Source organism: Grampus griseus (assembly GCF_964374135.1).
Source record: "Grampus griseus genome assembly, chromosome: 8".
Lineage (NCBI taxonomy): Eukaryota > Metazoa > Chordata > Mammalia > Artiodactyla > Delphinidae > Grampus > Grampus griseus.
In genome coordinates this window covers 66,396,309-66,419,121 of record NC_139002.1, presented here as the reverse complement: position 1 = coordinate 66,419,121, position 22,813 = coordinate 66,396,309, and the positions used below count along the sequence as shown (strand labels likewise).

General features: G+C 50.4%; 1 protein-coding gene across 1 annotated transcript in view; it reads left to right on the top strand.

The window, feature by feature from the left end:
• GALNT18 (polypeptide N-acetylgalactosaminyltransferase 18) overlaps positions 1-11,496 on the top strand; it is a 359,182-nt gene extending 347,686 nt beyond the window's left edge. Inside the window, exon 11 of the mRNA XM_082659572.1 lies at positions 11,126-11,496. Coding sequence (XP_082515698.1) covers positions 11,126-11,272 — 147 coding nt within the window. The 3' untranslated portion in view covers positions 11,273-11,496. The remainder of the gene's footprint in view (positions 1-11,125) is intronic.
• Positions 11,497-22,813: the final 11,317 nt, after the last annotated feature.

The following is a 22,813-nucleotide window of genomic DNA, read 5'->3' as shown; positions in this document are numbered from 1 at the left end:
CATTTTGTCTATTCTATTTCCAAGATTTTGGATCATTTTTACTATCATTATTCTGAATTCTTTTTCAGGTAGACTGCCTATTTCCTCTTCATTTGTTAGGTCTGGTGGGTTTTTATCTTGCTCCTTCATCTGCTGTGTGTTTTTCTGTCTTTTCATTTTGCTTATCTTACTGTGTTTGGGGTCTCCTTTTTGCAGGCTGAAGGTTCGTAGTTCCTGTTGTTTTTAGTGTCTGTCCCCAGTGGCTAAGGTTGGTTCAGTGGGTTGTGTAGGCTTCCTGGTGGAGGGGACTAGTGCCTGTGTTGTGGTGGATGAGGCTGGATCTTGTCTTTCTGGTGGGCAGGTCCACGTCTGGTGGTGTGTTTTGGGGTGTCTGTAGACTTATTATGATTTTGGGCAGCCTCTCTGCTAATGGGTGGGGTTGTGTTCCTGTCTTGCTAGTTGTTTGGCATAGGATGTCCAGCACTGTAGCTTGCTGGTCATTGAGTGAAGCTGGGTGCTGGCGTTGAGATAGAGATCTCTGGGAGATTTTCGCCGTTTGATATTATGTGCAGCTGGGAGGCCTCTTGTGGACCAGTGTCCTGAAATTGGCTCTCCCACCTCAGAGGCACAGCACTGACTCCTGGCTGCAGCACCAAGAGCCTTTCATCCACAGGGCTCCTTAATTTGGGATGATTCGTTGTCTATTCAGGTATTCCACAGATGCAGGGTACATCAAGTTGATTGTGGAGCTTTAATCCGCTGCTCCTGAGGCTGCTGGGAGAGATTTCCCTTTCTCTTCTTTGTTCTCACAGCTCCCAGGGGCTCAGCTTTGGATTTGGCCCCGCCTGTGCGCGCAGGTCGCCGGAGGGCGTCTGTTCTTTGCTCAGACAGGACGGGGCCAAAGGAGCCGCTGATTCGGAGGCTCTGGCTCACTCAGGCCGGGGGGCAGGGAGGGCCACGGAGCGTGGGGCAGGCCTGCGGCGGCAGAGGCCGACGTGACGTTGCTAGCCTGAGACGCGCCGTGCACTCCCCCGGGGGAGCTGTCCCTGGATCCCGGGACCCTGGCAGTGGCGGGCTGCACAGGCTCCCCGCAAGGGGGTGTGGATAGCGACCTGTGTTTGCACACAGGCCTCCTGGTGGTGGCAGCAGCAGCCCTAGCGTCCCATGTCTGTCTCTGGGCTCCGCACTCCCAGCCGCGGCTCATGCCCGTCTCCGGAGCCCTCCCAAGCAGAGTTCCCAATCCCCTCCCCTCGTGCACCAGGAAACAAAGAGGGAAGAAAAAGTCTCCTGCCTACTCGGCAGGTCCAGACCTTTCCCCGGACTCCCTTCCGGCCAGCTGCGGTGCACCAACGACTCGCAGGCTGTGTTCATGCCGCCAACCCCAGTCCTCTCCCGGCGCTCCGACAGACGCCGGAGCCTCAGCTCCCAGCCCCGCCTGCCCCGGCGGGCGAGCAGACAAGCCCCTCGGCTGGTGAGCGCCGGTCGGCCCGATCCTCTGCGCTGTAATCTCTCCGCCCTGCCCTCCGCACCCCTGCCGCCGCGCTCCCCTCCGCAGCTCCCAAGCTCCCCCATTCCGCCACCCGAAGTCTCCGCCCGCGAAGGGGCCCCCAGTGCGTGGACACCTCTCCCGCCTCACAGCTCCCCCCCACTGGCGCAGGACCCGTCCCTATCCCTCTGTCTCTGTTTAGTGTTTTCTTTTGCCCTAACCAGGTACGTGGGGGGTTCCCTGCCCTTTGGGAGGTCCGAGGTCCTCTGCCAGCGCTCAGCAGGTGCTCCGCAGGAGTTGTTCCACGCGTAGATGCACCTCCGGTGCATCTGTGGGGAGGAAGGTGATCTCCGCGTCCCACTCCTCCGCCATCCTCCCGGAAGTCCTCCATATTGTCTTGATTACTGTAGCTTTGTAGTATAGTCTGAAGTCAGGGAGCCTGATTCCTCCAGCTCCGTTTTTCATTCTCAAGATTGCTTCAGCTATTCGGGGTCTTTTGTGTTTCCATAAATTGTGAAATTTTTTGTTCTAGTTCTGTGAAAAATGCCAGTGGTAGTTTGATGGGGATTGCATTGAATCTGTAGATTGCTTTGTGTAGTAGAGTAATTTTCACAATGTTGATTCTTCCAATCCAAGAACATGGTATATCTCTCCATCTATTTGTATCATCTTTAATTTCTTTCATCAGTGTCTTTTAATTTTCTGCATACAGGTCTTTTGTCTCCTTAGGTAGGTTTATTCCTAGATATTTTATTCTTTTTGTTGCAATGGTAAATGGGAGTGTTTTCTTGATTTCACTTTCAGATTTTTCATCATTAGTATATAGGAATGCCAGAGATTTCTGTGCATTAATTTTGTATCCTGCAACTTTACCAAATTCATTGATTAGCTCTAGTAGTTTTCTGGTAGCATCTTTAGGATTCTCTATGTATAGTATCATGTCATCTGCAAACAGTGACAGCTTTACTTCTTCTTTTCCGATTTGGATTCCTTTTATTTCCTTTTCTTCTCTGATTGCTGTGGCTAAAACTTCCAAAACTATGTTGAATAAGAGTGGTGAGAGTGGGCAACTTTGTCTTGTTCCTGATCTTAGTGGAAATGCTTTCAGTTTTTCACCATTGAGGACGATGTTGGCTGTGGGTTTGTCATATATGGCCTTTATTATGTTGAGCAAAGTTCCCTCTATGCCTACTTTCTACAGGATTTTTATCATAAATGGGTGTTGGATTTTGTCAAAAGCTTTTTCTGCATCTATTGAGATGATCATATGGTTTTTCTCCTTCAATTTGTTAATATGGTGTATGACGTTGATTGATTTGCGTATATTGAAGAATCCTTGCATTCCTGGAATAAACCCCACTTGATCATGGTGTATGACCCTTTAATGTGCTGTTGGATTCTGTTTGCTAGTATTTTGTTGAGGATTTTTGCATCTATGTTCATCAGTGATATTCGCCTGTAGTTTTCTTTCTTTGTGACATCCTTGTCTGGTTTTGGTATCAAGGTGATGGTGGCCTCATAGAATGAATTTGGGAGTGTTCCTCCCTCTGCTGTATTTTGGAAGAGTTTAGGAAGGATAGGTGTTAGCTCTTCTCTAAATGTTTGATAGAAATCACCTGTGAAGCCATCTGGTCCTGGGCTTTTGTTTGCTGGAAGATTTTTAATCACAGTTTCAATTTCAGTGCTTGTGATTGGTCTGTTCATATTTTCTATTGCTTCCTGATTCAGTCTTGGCAGGTTGTGCATTCCTAAGAATTTGTCCATTTCTTCCAGATTGTCCATTTTATTGGCATAGAGTTGCTTGTAGTAATCTCTCATGATCTTTTGTATTTCTGCAGTGTCAGTTGTTACTTCTCCTTTTTCATTTCTAATTCTATTGATTTGAGTCTTCTCCCTTTTTTTCTTGATGAGTCTGGCTAATGGTTTATCTATTTTGTTTATCTTCTCAAAGAACCAGCTTTTAGTTTTATTGATCTTTGCTATTGTTTCCTTCATTTCTTTTTCATTTATTTCTGATCAGATTTTTATGATTTCTTTCCTTCTGCTAGCTTTGGGTTTTTTTTGTTCTTCTTTCTCTAATTGCTTGAGGTGCAAGGTTAGGTTGTTTATTCGAGATGTTTCCTGCTTCTTAATGTGGGCTTGTATTGCTATAAACTTCCCTCTTAGAACTGCTTTTGCTGCATCCCATAGGTTTGGGTCGTCGTATCTCCATTGTCATTCGTTTCTAGGTATTTTTTGATTTCCTCTTTGATTTCTTCAGTGATCACTTCGTTATTAAGTAGTGTATTGTTTAGCTTCCATGTGTTTGTATTTTTTACAGATCTTTTCCTGTAATTGATATCTAGTCTCATAGCATTGTGGTCAGAAAAGATACTTGATACAATTTCAATTTTCTTGTATTTACCAAGGCTTGATTTGTGACCCAAGATATGATCTATCCTGGAGAATGTTCCATGAGCACTTGAGAAAAATGTGTATTCTGTTGTTTTTGGATGGAATGTCCTATAAATATCAATTAACTCCATCTTGTTTAATGTATCATTTAAAGCTTGTGTTTCCTTATTTATTTTCATTTTGGATGATCTGTCCATTGGTGAAAGTGGGTGTTAAAGTCCCCTACTATGAATGTGTTACTGTCGATTTCCTTTTTTATGGCTGTTAGTATTTGCCTTATGTATTGAGGTGCTTCTATGTTGGATGCATAAATATTTACAATTGTTATATCTTTTTCTTGGATCGATCCCTTGATCATTATGTAGTGTCCTTCTCTGTCTCTTCTAATAGTCTTTATTTTAAAGTCTATTTTGTCTGATATGAGAATTGCTACTCCAGCTTTCTTTTGGTTTCCATTTGCCTGGAATGTCTTTTTCCATCCCCTTTCTTTCAGTCTGTATGTGTCTCTACGTCTGAAGTGGGTCTCTTGTAGACAGCATATATAAGGGTTTTGTTTTTGTATCCATTTAGCCAATCTGTGTCTTTTGGTGGGAGCATTTAGTCCATTTACATTTAAGGTAATTATCGATATGTATGTTCCTATCCCCATTTTCTAAATTGTTTTGGGTTCGTTATTATAGGTCTTTTCCTTCTCTTGTGTTTCTTGTCTAGAGAAGTTCCTTTAGCAGTTGTTGTAGAGCTGGTTTGGTGGTGCTGAACTCTCTCAGCTTTTGCTTGTCTGTAAAGGTTTTAATTTCTCCATCAAATCTGAATGAGATCCTTGGTGGGTAGAGTAATCTTGGTTGCAGGTTTTTCTCCTTCATCACTTTCAATGTGTCCTGCCACTCCCTTCTGGCTTGCAGAGTTTCTGCTGAAAGATCAGCTGTTAACCTTATGGGGATTCCCTTGTGTGTTATTTTTCCCTTGCTGCTTTTAATATGTTTTCTTTGTATTTAATTTTTGACAGTTTGATTAATATGTGTCTTGGTGTATTTCTCCTTGGATTTATCCTGTATGGGACTCTCTGTGCTTCCTGGACTTGATTAACTATTTCCTTTCCCATATTAGGGAAGTTTTCAACTATAAATCTCTTCAAATATTTTCTCAGTCCCTTTCTTTTTCTCTTCTTCTTCTGGAACCCCTATAATTCGAATGTTCGTGTGTTTAATGTTGTCCCAGAGGTCTCTGTGACTGTCCTCAGTTCTTTTCATTCTTTTTGCTTTAGTCTGCTCTCCAGTAGGTATTTCCACTATTTTATCTTCCAGGTCACTTATCCGTTCTTCTGCCTCAGTTATTCTGCTATTGATCCCATCTAGAGTACTTTTAATTTCATTTATTGTGTTGTTCATCATTGCTTGTTTCATCTTTATTTCTTCTAGGTCCTTGTTAAATGTTTCTTGCATTTTGTCCATTCTATTTCCAAGATTTTGGATCATCCTTACTATCATTATTCTGAATTCTTTTTCAGGTAGACTGCCTATTTCCTCTTCATTTGTTAGGTGTGGTGCATTTTTATCTTGCTTCTTCATCTGCTGTGTGTTTTTCTGTCTTCTCATTTTGCTTGTCTTACTGTGTTTGGGTTCTCCTTTTTGCAGGCTGCAGGTTTGTTGTTCCCGTTGTTTTTGATGTCTGTCTCCAGTGGCTAAGGTTGGTTCAGTGGGTTGTGTAGGCTTCCTGGTGGAGGGGACTAGTGCCTGTGTTGTGGTGGATGAGGCTGGATCTTGTCTCTCTAGTGGGCAGGTCCACATCTGGTGGTGTGTTTTGGGTTGTCTGTGGACTTATTATTATTTTAGGTAGCCTCTCTGCTAATGGATGGGGTTGTTTTCCTGTTTTGCTATTGTTTGGCATAGGTTGTCCAGCACCGTAGCTTGCTGGTCATTGAGTGAAGCTGGGTGCTGGTGTTAAGATGGAGGTCTCTGGGAGATTTTCGCCGTTTGATATTATGTGGAGCTGGGAGGTCTCTTGTTGACCAGTGTCCTGAAGTTGGCTCTCCCACCTCAGAGGCAGAGCCCTGACTCCTGGCTGCAGCACCAAGAGCCTTTCATCCACACGGCCTAGAAGAAAAAGGAGAAAAAGTAGAGAGAATTAGTAGAAGTATGAAGAAAGAAAGAAAGAAAGAAAGAAAGAAAGAAAGAAAGAAAGAAAGAAAGAAAGGAAGAAAGGAAGGAAGGAAGGAAGGAGAAAAGAAGGAAAGAAAGGAGGGAGGGAGGAAGGAAAGAAGGAGGGAAGGATGGAAAAAAGACAGAAAGAAGATACAGTAAAATAAAATAAAGTAAAGTATGATAAAGTTATTGAATTAAAAAATAATTATTTAGAAAAAAAAGGGACGGATAGAACCTTAGGACAAATGTTGGAAGCAAAGCTATACAGACAAGATCTCACACAGAAGCATTCACATACACACTCACAAAAAGAGGAAAAGGGGAAAAAATCATAGATCTTGCTCTCGAAGTCCACCTCCTCAATTTGGGATGATTCGTTGTCTATTCATGTATTCCACAGATGCAGGTACACCAAGTTGATTGTGGAGATTTAATCCTCTGCTCCTGAGGCTGCTGGGAGAGATTTCCCTTGCTCTTCTTTGTTCTCACAGCTCCCAGGGGCTCAGCTTTGGATTTGGGCCTGCCTCTGTGTGTAGGTCGCCGGAGGGCGTCTGTTCTTTGCTCAGACAGGACGGGGTTAAAGGAGCCGCTGATTCGGGGGCTCTGGCACACTCAGGCCGGGGGGAGGAAGGGGTATGGAGTGTGGGGCGGGCCTGCGGTGGCAGAGGCCAGCATGACGTTGCACCAGCCTGAGGCGCGCCGTGCGTTCTCCCAGGGAAGTTGTCCCTGGATCCCGAAACTCTGGCAGTGGCGGGCTGCACAGGCTCCCCGGAAGTGGGGTGTGGGTAGTGACCTGTGCTCCCACACAGGCTTCTTGGTGGCGGCAGGAGCAGCCTTAGCGTCTCATGTCTGTCTCTGGGGTCCGTGCTTTTAGCCGCGGCTCGTGCCTGTCTCTGGAGCTCCTTTAAGCAGCGTTCTTAATCCCCTCTCCTCGTGCACCAGGAAACAAAGAGGGAAGAAAAAGTCTCTTGCCTCTTCGGCAGGTGCAGACTTTTCTCTGGACTCCCTCCCGGCTAGTCGTGGTGCACTAACCCTCTGCAGGTTGTGTTTACGCCGCCAACTCCAGTCCTCTCCCTGTGCTCCGACCGAAACCCGAGCCTCAGCTCCCAGCCCCGCCCTCCCCGGCGGGTTAGCAGACAAGCCTCTCGGGCTTGTGAGTGACGGTCGGCACCAATCCTCTGGGCAGGAATCTCCCCGCTTTGCCCTCCGCACCCCTGTTGCTGTGTTCTCCTCCGCGGCCCCAGAAGCTTCCCCCCTCCGCCACCCGCAGTCTCCGCCCGTGAGTGGGCTTCCTAGTGTGGAAACCTTTCCTCTTTCACAGCTCCCTCCCGCTGGTGCAGGTCCCGTCCCTATCCTTTTGTCTCTGTTTATTCTTTTTTCTTTTGCCCTACCCAGGTAGGTGAGGGGTTTCTTGCGTTTTGGGAGGTCTGAGGTCTTCTGCCAGCGTTCAGTAGGTGTTCTGTAGGAGTTGTTCCACGTGTAGATGTGTTTGTGGTGTATCTGTGGGGAGGAAGGCGATCTCTGCGTCTTGCTCTTCCGCCATCTTTGGAAAGTGCCTTATTTGAGTCTCTGAAGGAACACTTTACTTCTCAGAGATCTCTGCCCCCGCCTCTCTCTCTCGGCCTTGGCACGGTGCCCAAGTGCCTGGCGGGGAAGGAGGGGCTGTGGCCTCCCTGTCTTGGACAGGTTTCTCCAAGCCTCAGTGGTCCGGGGCCGCTGAAGCAGCCTCGCTGTTGGCAAGGCCTGGCCTGGCCTTGAGGCCACGCCGAGCAGTCAGAATCCTGGTCTGGCCCCGCTTTCTGCCTGTTGTGCACTTTTTCTGGAGTCCAGATATCCTGACACTGTGAATAGCCTCATAGCCATTCGTTCTGTAGCGGTAAAGGGGTTGCCCATCAGTCCTTCTGCTCAACCTTCAGTCATCAGGGCAGAAATTACGATCTGGCCCTAGAGACGATGGAACCAGGAGGGCAGAGCGGCTTTGCCCCAGGCCACACAGTCGGCAACCAGAAAAGCATCCTCATCTGGCCTTCTCCCCTTTCTGTCTCACCACCAGAATCACCAGCAGACCCTGTGAGTTAGAGAGCTGGGCTGGTTGCATTCCCACCCTGCCTGAACTCTACTCCAGCGTCGTAGGGTAGAACACACGACCAGGCTGCCAGGGGTATGGGAGGGTCAGGGGCGGCTGGCCCCAGGCCCACAGAGGAAGCACCAGTGACACGGCCCAGCCTGGGTGTGGGCAGCAGAGTGCTCAGGCCACAGAAACCTGGGCCTGGCAAAGTGACAGGCTGGCCTTGCTGAGAGCAAGCGTCACAAGGGATGCCTCTGGGTTCAAAAGTCCAGGCTTTGAGGGACAGAGTGAGGACCCAAGGAGGACCACAGCTTCTGAGGGGACGACTTGAAGCTGGCCTCCGCAGTCATCCCATCGGGGTTCCGGAGCGTGATGCGGCCACCAAAAGTGCAGATCCCTTGGCTACGCTGAAGGAGTCTCTTGTCCAGTGGAGATGAGGTGGTGGTCAGTTCTGAGTGACACAAAAACAACTGGAGTTTGTCCAAAGGAGGGCAACCAGGATGGAAAAATGAAACCAGATTGTCCCACAAGGAACTGGGAATGTTTCGCCTGATAGAGCATGGAACCGGGGGGCCATGGGCCTCACCTTCCCCTAGGGGAAGGGACGAGGTGGAGAGGCAGGATCTGATCCCCATGTGGAAACCCGAGGGCACAGTCTGGAACCCCTTGCGGGTTGCCCCCCAGACAAGGATTTTAGTGAAGGCCAATGCTCTAAAGATGCCGCGGCCCAGGAAAGGGTGCTCGGCCAGGAGGGCTCGGTCAGCGGGTAGGCGAGAACCAGAGGGTCGGCCTCCCGTGTCTCTTCCAACATGCGGGCCTTTGTGAGCCCTTGCCCAGCGGCCAGTCGTCCCTCTGTGCCCTCTGGGCCTGAGCCTGCAGGCTTCTCTCTGGCTGCACCTGTGGCCCCAGGTGAGCTGCCTTTGCTGTGCTGTGTCTCTGCTCTTGTGTTCTCCTCAGGGGAGGTGCTGGGGGGGGTCAGGGCACAGCAGGAGGCCCTGCTTTACTCACTCGAATGCTTCTGAGGCGCTCTGCGGTCCCCCGGGCCGTGTCGCACACATGGGAAATGAGGAACCGCACCCCCGCTCCCCAACGCACACATCTATACGCTGAGCCCTCTGCCACTCCTTCTGAGGGAGCTGGATTTCTGTTTTCAATTTTTTTAGCTGAAGAATAACCCATACACATATAGGAACATGCAAACATACGTACCAAAATAATTTTAAACAATAATAACTCAGTCATTGAAAACAAAGCCAACACCCATGTACCCACCACCCAGGTCAGGAAATAGCACACTCCCAACCCCCCAGAAGCACCCCTTTGCCTCCTGTCAGTCATTTTCCACTCCCTCCTGCCCAAGATACCCACCCCGACTCCCGACTCCAAGTCTATGGTCTTACTTGCCTGTTTGGAAAGCTTATGTAAGTAGACCCGTGTATGTGCTCTTTCGCTTCTTTGGCTAACATTGTATTTATTTGTGGGATTTCTGCTTACTGAGCAGAGCTCTAGTTTGCTCATTTTTAGTGCTGAGTAGTATCCCATCATGTGAATAACCACAAGTTTATCCATTCTACTGTTGATGGCCGTGTGCGTTGTTTCCAGGTTGGAGCTTTTACAAATTCTGTTTCACAACCGGTGCAAACAGTTCTGCCGGATACCCACTGGGGCATGGGGTCGGTGGGTCGCAGGGCTCAGCGGCGGGAGGTGCTGCCAGTTTCCCAGGCAGCTGTGGGAATTGAGTCTCAATGTTCTCTTGAGGTGTCAGTGGTCGCCATGGGGACAGCTGTGGCCGACTGGGGATGACTTCCTTACAGAGGAGGTGTGCGTCCCCCTCTCTCACAGAGTGCTGTTCGCTGGGATGGGCACGGGGGGCAGCTGGAGGGTGGACTGCAGGGTTCTGCTTCTGGAGGGGAAAGGGGGGGGGGTCAGCTAGGAGGCTGGTGCCGTTGTGCAGGTGACAGAAGACAGTGGGCCAAATCAGGGCAGGTGTGATGGGATGGGGATGAAGGGACAGGCGCAAGGCACAAAGGAGGCGGAACTGGCAGGACTTGGTGCCTAATCAGACGCTGGGGAGAGGGCGGAGGCATCGGTGGAAGTGCCTGGTTGTTGCTGAGATGGGAAACAGGAGGAGCAGATGCTGGGGAGAAGGGGAGTTTGGCCATACACTCAAGGACCGCTAAGCTACAGGGGGCCCACTTACAAGAACCTGCCTGCTTGGGAGGCCAAAGCCCAGTTGAGCAGCACATCTCTGGTGGAACTCAGAGACGCACAGTCTGAGCTGATGCCCAGGGGACAACCAGTAGCCCCGGAGCGTCTAAGGCCTGCAAGGATCTCGTGTCTAAGGCCTGCAAGGATCTCACTAAAAGCAAAAATTGGGGGTTTCTTCTTTGCTGCTGTGGGGCTGCTTTGAGAAGCAGAACCTCCCTTCTTTCAAGGGGCTTTGAGCATAAACTGAGTATGCATGGCTACAGAACCTTCTGGGACATCAGTAGCATGGAGGGAAACCATGACCATCCAGGGCTAAGGGAGCCCAGTGCCCTAAGGTAGTATCCAGGAGCCTAGGTCTGGTTGAGGCCAGCACTGATGACTCCAGAGGTCCAGCTGGGGGCAAGGACCCTAAAAGCAGGAGGTCCTGGGCCTCTGGCGATGCTCAAATTCAGGCCAGTCATGGAGTGGTCCCAAGGAACTAGGCTTTTCAGAACAGGACCCCAGCCCATGCTTATGGGGAGCAGGCCCCAGCCCCTGGGGTGGGAGCTGTAGGAGCAGACCAGCATGCCACACCCCAGCCAGGTAGACGGAAGCAGGGGCGGAGCATCTCTGTCCTCTGTCCTAGCAAAGAACTAGGGGCCTGTGAAGAAAACGGAGGCACAAGTTCAGTCTCAGGGAGGAGACCAGCACTTCGAGACAGGGATCCTCGGGCTTCGTGGGAAAGCTGACCCCAGACCTCCCGCAGCCTCCCAGGATCCCAGACACCTGCACCTACAAGTAATCCCCACCAGCCAGTAGGCCTGAGGCTCCCCCATGCCCTCTGACCCCACTTTCCGCCCCGGCTCCTAGGGAGGCCCCATCCAGAACCGCAAGTCCAAGCGCTGTCTGGAGCTGCAGGAGAACAGCGGTGCAGAGTTTGGCTTCCAGCTGGTGCTGCAGAGGTGCTCGGGCCAGCACTGGAGCATCACCAATGTCCTGAGGAGCCTGGCGTCCTGACCCCTCCGGAGTCGTCTCACACCCCGCCCCTTTGCTACTGTGTAGCACCCGCTGCAACGTTGCCTGCTGTCCGTGTGGGGTTGTTTGGAGTCTGGGGAACCAGGTTGGTGGGCCCCCCAAAGAGCTTTTTATTTCCTAGTCAATGTTCATGGAGTTTATAGAAAGAGGCCGAACGGTGGGTGAGGGTATAATATCATAAACTATTTTGCAACTGTAAATAGGGGACACATGGAAAATATTTATAACTGACAATAAAATACTATTGGTTAAGAAAAGGGATTTTGCAGTTATTTGGTGCTCGGTGGAGATTCAGGCCTGGCTCCTCTGAACTTGGAGTGCTTGTAGCCCAAGATGTGTCCCAGTGTGCTCTCCCTACTCTACATCCCTGAGAAAGGAGGCTTTAAGCCCCTGCAGACAGTGAGAGCTCGTTGTGCAAGCTGCCGGCTTTCTCTAGGAGGCCCAGGGCAGCGAGAAGGGTGCCTCGACCTCAGGGCCACCTCCAGAGAGGAGGTTCCCTCTGCCTCTGCGCAGCACTTACCGCCTCCGGAAGACGGCCTCAGTCCTCCATCCCGAGAAACCAGGACGGCTCGTTGGCCACTGGAGCGTCACCTGCTGGGCTTCAGACACTTGCCTACAACAACTGCCCCATCCAGTTACTAAGACCGTTCTCTTCCTCCATGAATCACGGTGCATTAGTTTCCTGGGGCAACAAAGTGCCGCAAACTGGGTGGCTTAAACAACAGTCGTCTCACAGTTCTGGAGGCTAGGAGTCCAAAATCAGGGAGTCAGCTGGGTCGGCTCCTTCTGAGAGCTGTAAGGGAGAATCGGTTACAGGCCTCTCCCCGAGCTGAGCTTCTAGTAGCCTCAGGCGTTCCTTGGCTTGTAGATGGCTGTCTTCTCCCTGTGTCTTTCCTCCCTCCCCGTGTCATCGCCCCCCCTCCCTCTCAGGGCTCGACCCAATCACCTCCTGAACACTAGTCTCTAGTCCTGCTCCTGGGAGAAGCAGCTCACACCCAGTCCTCCTGTACAAGGGCCCCCAGCCATGACACAGTGCCACTTGGACAGTGATACTCAAAACCTACGTCTCTGCCCGGACCTCTCCTCTGCGCCCCAGGCCCAGTCTCCCTCTGCTGACGGGCCCCGGGCAGCTGGGTCGCTGTCCTTTGGACAGTGCTGATCTGATGTGCAGAGAACAGACCTGTCTCTCATCCTCCCAGGCCCACCCTGGTGACCAGCACCACCCGCCTGCAGGTGCTCAGGCCAGAGTCCTCCTCTCGTCTCTAACCACCCCCACCCCTCACCCCCATATCTTGTCAGTACATCATGACAGTGATACCCCCTAAACAGCTCTGGAATCCCCTCCCCAGGCCTCTTCATTGCTCACAAGGACCTGCCTCCCCACCTCCCGTCTCCCCTCTCCCACCTCACCTGTCCTCCTCACTACAGTTCTCAAGGGGTCTTTCTCAGATGCGAACATCATCAGATTTTTTCTGACTGAAAGCCTTCAGTGGGTCTCATCAGAGATGGTAAACGCCGAGCTCAGGCACCAGCCTCAGAGCTTCCTCCTGTGCTGAGTCCAGAGGCCAAGTGTCAGAATAACCCGGGTCAGGGGCCTTAGACGCGGGGGGTGGGGGGCATGGGTGCAAGGAGGCCTGGCTTCCCGGCTGTCCCTCCCACTGGACGTCTATAGCCCCAGTCCACCCCCTAGGGATGTTGGTGTCCTGTGGCTTCTTTCCTTCTTTCCAAGAAGTTTTTCTTGGGGGTGATATTAGTTTGCTAGAGCTCTGACAACAAAGGAACATAGACTGGGTGACTTAAACAACAGAAGTGTGTTGTCTCACAGTCCTGGAGCCCAGAAGTCCAAGATCAAGATGTTGGTAAGGTTGGTTCCCCTGAGGGCTGTGAGGGAAGGTCGTGTGCCAGGCTTCTCTCCTTGCCTGGTAAATAACTGTTTTCTCTCTGTGTCTCTTCCCATCCTCTTCCCTCTGTGTGTGTCTTGTTTCCAAATTTCTCCTTCTTATAAGGATACCAGTCATATTGGATTAGGGCCCATCCTAATGACCTCATTTTAGCTTCAGGACCTCTGTAAAGACCCCATCTCCAAACAAGGTCACATTGTGAGGTACGGGAGGTCAGGACTTCAACATATGAGTGTGTGTGGGGGGGCACAACTCAACCCATAAGAGGAGAGCAGAGGAGGGAGATGAACAGACCCCAGGTCCCAAAAGGCTGCCTCCACTCACGCCCACCTTGCCCGGCAAGTCCTGCCTGTGGGGCAGTCCCAGCTGTCCCAGCCTCCGCTGGGAGAGGGGTGGGCCCTGAGCTGGTGACGGGGACTCTGCATAAGGACCTGGGATGTTCATCATGGCCCTCTGTGTCCACATCCTTAAGGAAAACTGTCCCAGCCCCAGCCCCAGCAGTGACCCCTCTTATACCCTGATCATGCTTACCCCCTCCATAGCCGATCCAACCTGACCCGAGGGCAGATGTCCAGAGGCTGGTCAGCAATTGATGACAACACAAGAAGCTGAGCTGGGCCAACTACATTCTGCCTGCAAACTGGCACCATGGCACATGGAAAGGATCAGCCAGCTGGTGAAGAAGGCCAGGAGCCATTGCCGTACATAGAGATGAGCCCCAGAGGGCCAACAAGCCAGGGTCTGTGTGCGCTGAGGTCAAGAGGGGGAAACCAGGGCGAGAAGAGGAGAAAAAGGTGCTGGTGAGCAGAGGCAGTGGACCCACCATGCAGGAGCTGTAATGTGGCCATGACACAGATGGAGACAACAGACAGCCCCCCTCACCCCAGACCCAACCTGCACACGTGCTGCTGGTTCCTTCCCCTGCTTTTACAACAAACAAGACTGACCGAAGCAGGATGTAAAGATTTTAGACACCAGAATCTGCTCATGCACAGAGCCTCACGCGTGTGTGAACGCACTCACAATCCCTACCACTGCTGTGTACACAAGCAAAAAATGGGCATGCGTTTGCACCTTCTGTGTACAGACAGGCACAGGCTTACATAGCCCCGCACACACCCCCACCTGTGTGCACACGCGTGCAGTATGTCACACACACACACACACACACACACACACACACACACTCACATGCATATGCACTGACCCCAAAGAGGAAAGTTATTTCTGCCCACTCTCCAAAAGTCTGTTTTATAGGAACAAGGCTGCCATCATTTAATGTTATTTAATATGATCCTTGTGAAGCAGAGGCTATTGGAAATCAGAGCCCTTTTTGTCTCACCATTTCTTTCCAATTACAGGCAAGAGATCCAATGGAGTTCTGAGGCAAGACAGAGATTATATGGCCTTAAGAGTCTATATCTGTTTGCTTTCTTCATGATCATGACAGTCTAAACCAGGAAAAAAACATGGGACACAGACACCCAAAACTGTGTGCTCAGCCGTGTTCCTTCTCCCGCCTTCAGCACCCAAGAGGAGGGAGGGGAACGTGGTGGGTGTACCTTAGCTCCTGATCCCACGAGGCACCCAGTCCTGCCGCCCGGCTCTGGCCTCGGCCCATCTCTCTCCATCCACAGACAGGAACCGTGTCTTTCCTTGGTGCTTTGCTAACTGACGGGCTAGAAAAGGGCAAAGGGAGGCATTAGGCCCAAGGTGGATATTTCTTCAAATTACACAGTGTGGCCACACCCGGGAGCCAGCCTGGAAAGACTGTCACCACAGTGCCTCTTCTCTGTTCAGCCTCCCTGTCGCTTTCCAGGGCAGGGGCCCACCCACGGTCCCCACAGGGAGAACCTGTGGCCAGTGGCAGCTTCATGAGGGTATGGCATGGGACCCCGAGTTCAGAGTTTCCCCCTCCACCTCCAACCCAAGTTTAGTTTAATGCTCTGGTGTCGTTGTCTTGAAATTCCTCATGATTTCTGAACAAGGGCTTCTGTATTTTTTTGTACCAGACCCAGCAAATCATACAGCAGATCCTGCTTCTGACAGCATTTTTGTGGGCAATATCCAGAATCCGGCCCATGGCACAGAACCTTCTCCCAGGAGGAGCTGCTCCTGGTGAGGGAGGGAACAGTGGCCTAAATTCTGGTCCCCTTTCAGCCCCTCCCCACTCCGTCTGTCCGTACCCCCCCCCCCCCCCCCCGTCCTCTTCTTGGGGACCTTCCAGCTCCTGCTGCTGCCACCCTCGCAATAGCCCCTAGGAGGCGCTGTGCTCCCTTTGTGCTCTGTCTGAAGGGTGCACTCAAATCCCATCCCTGGGCTCCTTGGTGAGGCGCACCAGGATTTCCAAAAGGGATTGAACTACTAAAGGGCCACTCTAAGGAAGTGATCCCCAAAGCAAGGAGAGGCATGGAGGTTATTTTCCCCAATACTTTCTGGTCCCCTAAGATGATCTCCTCGTACCTGGTCCATCTGCACTTCCTGGCCATGGAAATAGCCCTGGTATAACCTGACCCCTTCTCCTACTAGGGCAAAAAGACCCTTCTGTACTCCGTGTGAGTCAGGACCTCGTCAGGAAACAGATGGCGCCCTCAGGTAAGTGCGGTGGGGGTGGGGCTAACTGAAGAGAGTTTAAGGAGGGCAACGGCAGCTCTTCAGCGGTGTGCGCCGGGGGGGGCGAAGCACCCCAAGACAGCAGGACCAGAAGTTCCCACTCGTACAGAGGGAGGGACGCTTCCCAAGCTCGCTGACTGCAGCCACGGAAGTGGGCTCCCCTACAATATCCTCGGCCAAAGGAAGGGACCCCCCCCCCGCGCCCCGGTCTCTGAGTGCCTCCTCGCTGAAATGAACCATACCTCGTGCTTTCCCACTTCATGATTCCTTTCATCGATGTGAGAGAGAGAGGAGAAGGAGAGAGGGCTCCTCACTCGCGGCTGGAGTCCCTGGAGGATGTCATCAGCCTTGGTTCCTCCTGTCCATTCCTCTAGGGTCATCAAGACTCAGGCCTCCTCCCGTAGCCTCAGTCCCTCCTACCAGCGTGTGGGGGCCTGGAGTAGGTCTCAATCAATGTGCTGCAAGAGCCTACATGGGCCTTTGACCTCGTAGTGCTGGGCTAGCAAACAGATCCGGTCCATGGGAGTGCGTCTGGTTGTCATGGCTGCCTGAAGTGATGTGTTAGGAAAGATTCTGAGGCTGTGGCTTCCATAAGCGAGAGCACCAGGGTGGAGGACCGGAGAGAGGGGAAGCGTGCACGTGTGTTACATATTTAACCTTTCCATCCTGCCTTTCCACCCCCCACGCCCCTGTGCTGCTCCAGAAGTCCCACTCCCAGCTGGGACTGAGTCTCTCCGCGAACCCCAGCCCACTGGGTTGGTGCTCTGGAGGCCCTCATTGTCTGGGGTGCTAGTGCCCAGAGACCACCTACTCACCAGTGCCATGCCCTGCCTCAGAAACCCAAATCCCTGGTCATTCCGTCACCTGCCCAAACCGCATGGACCCTCCAGCTGCACTGTGGCACCAGCCTTTGCTGTGGGCACACTTCCTCAGCCCTCCCCGCTCGGGGGTCTGACCACCTCCCCATCCCTGCCAGGGAAGGGGGCTGAAGCTCAGTGCGTGTCTCACCTGCTGTGCTCCCATGGACCATGCTCAGTGTCTGGGGGAAAATCACAGGCAAGGAAGTCCTAAAAATGACTATAATAACAAAAAAACTTGATTACTTCTATGGCCAGGCACTGAGGTAAGTACTTCCCATTTATTTTCTCATTTCCTATCCGTTATAACCCAATCAAGCAGCACTGTTATCATGCCCATTTTAAAGTTAAGAAAACTGAGGCACAGAGAGGTCGAATCATTCTGTAAGGACATATAACTAGCAAGAGACAGAGGCTAGATTTGAACCCAAGGAGGCTGACTGCAGAGCCTGTCCTCTTAGCCTCACCTACACGATTCTGCTTCCCTTGGGGCTGTGGGAACCCCACAGTAACCTTATGCTCCAAGCTCCACTCATTCCAGAGTACCCCACCCTGAGGCTCTGCCTGGACCAAAGGAGCAAATACAGCTAACACCCATAGCTGCCCCAAGCCTGACCTACCTGCAGTAGTGCTTTGCCAAAGCGCTTAAACTCACGGTACCCTACAAGGTAGGTACCATTCCCAGCATCACCTTGTAGGTGAAGAAACCGAGGCATAGAGGTTAAACAGCTTGCCCAAGGTCATACAGCTAGCAAATGCAGTAGCCAGAATTTGAACCCAGGCCCCCTGTTGCCAGTCTGTGGCCCTAACCACTCTGCCATACCACCTCCCAGCTACCTGCCTTCGTGTGATACCAGGGCCCTCAGGAGACAGCCTCATGGGGCTCCACACGCTGCCAGGGCTATAAACACCACCCCATTTCATTTCCCTGTGAGCCTGACCTTCCAAACGTGACCACGGTAAGAGTGTGATTAATGAGCCAATTACTTCTATGGAAGACATCGTGCAAAATAAATAGCCCATTTCCCTTCAACTTACTGTTTTAATAAATAAATAGTGCTCCATGCTCTGGTGCTGTTTATGGCCTCTCATACCTGAAAGTTTGTGATGAATCTTCACGTTGCTCATTTCCAAAATTAATCATATCTGCCAGATGGCTCTGAAATATAGGACCGCATTTGTCCTTCCGTGTTAACAGCAGCATAGGCAGGTGGGGCCCTGGGGAAAGCTGGGCCGAGGGGAAGGGTGAGCAGAGGGCGGGATGCTTGGAGCTCAGGACCCGTGGCCCTGGAGGCCTAGTGCCCACATGCGGGAACCACGGTCAGGGAGGCTCAGAATGTAGCTTGGTGATTAATGGTTCAAGGAAAACCACCAGGAAGGACAAGGGCAGAGGCGGGGAAGAAACTTCTTTCCTCTGCTTCAAACTTGGGTAGATTGGCCAAACTGGGGAAAACAAGAACAGGGTGTCCAAACTCCACCGAATGGGCAAACTCAAAAAGACCTTCACCTCCTCTCCAGGGGTCACAAGTGTTTGCAGAGTCATGTATTCAGCTGGCTATGTTTTCTAGATCCCTCTGTGCAGGCACAGAGCAAAAGGGCAGAAGGCCAGGTGTCTCCTGCGGGGCACTCACCATCTGAAAAATTGTCTTAGGTGGGATGGTAGATCATCAGGGTTCAATGTGATCAGAAGTAAAAGAAATTCAACAATCAAACATTCATGAGGTGCATTTACATTCTACACACTTTGACATACATCTAGTTAAGTCTCAGAGTAGTCCATGAGGTCAATATTAAGCACCCATTTTACAGATGAGGAAAGGAAGAGGTTCAGATGGCATCAATAACTTGCACAAGGTCTCAGAGCTATTAAGTGAAAGAGAAAAAGTTCAGATTCATATCTAGGTCTTCAGACTCCAGGAGCAGTGTTGTTATTTTTCGTATAGCTATGATATGCTCTGTGTGTGTGTGTATACAAGTTATTTTTTTTGACATTGGTGTGACTGGGCCTGTTTCTATTCCTTTCTATGTGCATTTTATCCCCATCAAACAATTCTTCGGAGGGTCTCCACAGATCCCTTGAAATCATCAATCTACCTGCTCTGTCCCTCCTACTAGGCTAAGAGAACCTTGCAGCAGCAGCACTTGATCTGTCTTTGGATCCCTCACTCCTGGCACAGTACCTGACATGCATGTGTGTATTTATTCAGCACCTATGTATCAATCGTCTGCTGGGTGCTGTGTGCTGGGGACACAACAGTGAATGAAAAGAGACACAGTCACAGAGCTTACAGACGAGTTGAAAAGACATATTAATCACATAATTAAACAAATAATGTAAAATTGAACTGTAGTAAGTACTAAGAAAGAGACACATAGAATTCTGACACTATAAAAGGCAGATGAAACTAGTCAGCGAAATGAGAGACAGATGCTGAGGAAGTGACATCTGAGCTGAGCTGTGTTGAGAAGCGTTAACTGGCAGATAGAGGCATGTCCTTCCATCCTGGGGACGAGTACCTGGAGAGGCAGGCAAGGGGGCCTGTAGACAGCTCATGTAGGAGAGGCAGAAAGGATGAAAGGCAAAATATGAGGGTGGAGTAGGTGGTACCCTACCATGAAGGCCTTCATAAGCTTTGCTAAGGATGGAGCCTTTATCCTCAGGGTGAGGGAAGCCACTGAAAAGTTTTAAGCGGGGAGGTGACATGATCAGAGTTGTGTTTGGTTAGAGGGAGGCAAACCCTTCCCCAGGTAGATCAAGGAGGAGGTAGGGATGACGGTAGCTTGGGCCAGGGTCATGGCAGTGAAGATGGAGAGAAGAAGAAATTCCAGAGGCATGGAACAGGTAAAGTAGACGGATAACAGCAGTGGCTTGAATATGGAACGTGAGGAAGAGAGGAGTTGAGGGCAGAAGAGGCGCCACTCCCTGGGATGAGAACACATCATGAGGACCCATTTGGGAAGCAAGATCTGAACTCAGTCTTAAACCTGAGCTTGACGGCCCTTCAAGCTCTCCAGAATGATGTCAGGAGAATCTGACAATCTGACAGTAGGATATGTGGGTGTGGGGTGTGCTCACGGCAGGGGATTAATCATGTGTCCTAAATTGATGTTCTCAGCTTCTCTCTCTCTCCCACCATTTCTTTTCATCGAGAGATAATGATGGTTCTTAGAAAATTTAGAAATAGACATGACTCACCTTGGACAGAGGCTTCGGAAGGAGAAGGCTCCATAAACCCAAGTCGCTACCAACTGCTAGGTGCACAGTTTTATAGCTCACACGGGGCTCTAACTCATTTGAGCTTCACAGTAACCTGGGATTATTAACTCCAATTTGAAGTTACATGGTTTGTCCTGAGAAATCATGTGTTGGATCAAGTGTAAACTACTTTCTTATTATCATCTGCCTTCTGGAAGAATCGAAACAGCAAAAAGCTTCCCTATGAGACACGTGAATTCAATCCACTTTACACATATCCCTGAGCACAAATTTAAAAGGCAAGGACAAGGCTACAAAGACACGTAAGAAGAAGTCTCTGCCCTTGAGGAGATCACAGTCCAGAAAACAAGAGTCCCAGTTGATTATAATATACAAAACAATGCAGGAGAATACTATATAAGACCCTTGTTTTTTGTTTTTTGTTTGTTTTTGTCTTTGCGGTACGCGGGCTTCTCCCGTTGCGGAGCAACAGGCTCCGGATGCGCAGGCTCAGTGGCCATGGCTCACGGGCCCAGCCGCTCTGCGGCATGTGGGATCTTCCCGGACCAGGGCACGAACCCGTGTCCCCTGCATCGGCAGGCGGACTCTCAACCACAGCGCCACCAGGGAAGCCCTAAGACACTTTTAAATAAAGTTTCTCTGATTATAAAATAATCAATGTCTAGTATAAACAAATACAAATTTTACAACTGAAAAAGGAAAAGAAAAAGTATCCAAGATCCATCCAGAGGTACCATGTCACTGTTTTGTTTAATTTTGGCATGTGCTTTTGATTGGCGTTTTCAGTTACATAAGTCAATACATTGCCTGTAATGTTTAAGCTGGTTTCAGTTGGAGTTTCTGTGACTTGCAATCCAGAGAATCTTGACTAACAAGGTTATTTTGAGAATTCAATCAATTAAAGCATGTAAAGTGCTTAACACAGTACCTCGAATGTAGTAAGTAGTCAGTAAACATTAACTGCTATTATTCCTAAGGTTCCATCTATTGGATTGGGGGGCCAGGCACGCAGAAGGCTGTTTACATGAAATACTGAGGAGATTCCTGGCAGAAAACTAATCCTAAGGGAAGAGGAGTCCCAGCACCTAGGATTCAGTAAGAAAGCCTGGGACTTCCCTGGTGGTCCAGAGGTTAAGACTCCACACTTCCACTGCAGGGGGCCCAGGTACCATCCCTGGTCGGGGAACTAAGATCCCACATGCCGCACGGCCAAACCTATGCCTGTGGTGATAGTTACACAACTCTGTAAATATACCGAAAGTCATTGAATTGTGCAAGTAAAGCAAGTGAATTGTATGGTATGTAAATTATAACTCAATAAAAATTAAAAAAGAAAGAAAACAAACCTTAGTCAGCAGGCCACGGGGCCATTCTGAGGACAGCCTGGTGTCTGCCAGTCGGAAGTGTCCCCCGGTTCAGCTCTCCCGGAAGCGCAGGTGCACGCCCTGTGAAAGGGTGGCTGAGATGGAACAGTGGAGCCTTGAAGTGAGGCCAGAAGTTTCTATTCCACCGCGTGCTCTCTTGAGGTTGGCTGCTAACACGGCTCAGCACAGGAAGAAGAGGGGCACTCTCTCCTGCTTTGCAATAGAGCACAGGAACCTCTGTCACTTTGAGCCACTGGAAGGTCAGTTAAAGCTGGTTTGCTGAGTCTCTGAGACATTGTTTCTAAGCATTCAACACAAGCAGGCTAAGGGGGTTGCGCAGGGAGAATAAAATACAGGTTCTGCCTCAGGGGTTAATCATCTAAAGAAAAAATGTATGGGGGCTTCCCTGGTGGCGCAGTGGTTAAGAATCCTCCTGACAATGCAGGGGACACGGGTTCGATCCCTGGTCCAGGAAGATCCCACATGCCGCAGAGCAACTAAGCCTGTGCGCCACAACTACTGAGCCTGCGTGCCGCAACTACCGCAGTCCGCATGCCTAGAGCCCGTGCTCTGCAACAAGAGAAGCCACCACAGTGAGAAGGCCGTGCACCGCAACGAAGAGTAGCCCCCGCTCACCACAGCTAGAAAAAGCCTGCGTGCAGGCCCAACGCAGCCAAAAATAAATAAATAAATGTACTTAAAAAAAATAATAAAGAAAAAAGTGTGTGTGTGTATTTGTGTGTGTATGTATGTGTGTGTATGTATATGTATTACTCATCAAAATACACCAATAACAGCTGTGGTTTGCTCATACAAAGCTAATGATCTTCATAAAATTTTAACCATAACTTTGAGCTCATACACCCCATCCGTTACCCTACTGAGTTAACCAGTGTCTCTGTGACATGCTGAGAATTGCCATTTCAGGAAGAACTAAATGCTCGGGGTGAGATGGCAGTCGCCCTTTTTCTAGGACCCTGCCACTTCTTCGGAGTCCCATTTACTGGGCTGGGGGGAGCGTATAGACCACCCCTTGTCCCCGGCCACCCCCCAGACAAGGGAAAGGGGAAGCTGCAGCACTCTGCCCCTGTGTTAACCCTTCACAGCCTCAAAGACCACTTACCTCCTGCTTTTGTAGCCCAGTAGTGTGTGAATGGTGCCCTCACGGGGAGGCATCAGGTGGTCTCGTCTGGAAACGTGGGAACACATAGCACCTATTGATTTCAACTTTGGGTTTTACTTCCAATTCCAAGAAAACAGATGAAGTCCCATTCAACATCCTATCACCAAAGAAAACAGATCCTCAGCCCTAGATACTGAACTGCGGGTTCTCTAAGAATCTGGCATCTTGGTCCAATCCCAGAAACTCCAGACACAGGGAATGTGTATGTCAGTTGAGGAGATATCTGAGCTACTCCACACTCCCTGTACACCTGTAATAACCCCCATCACTGCATCTTGTCCGTGCATGTCTCCTCTTGAGACCTCACGAAGCCTGACTCAACCAGGCTCCCTATACCTGCAGGTGCCTTGCCTCACGCAGATATCCAAGGGCCCTGGGAGGTCAGCTT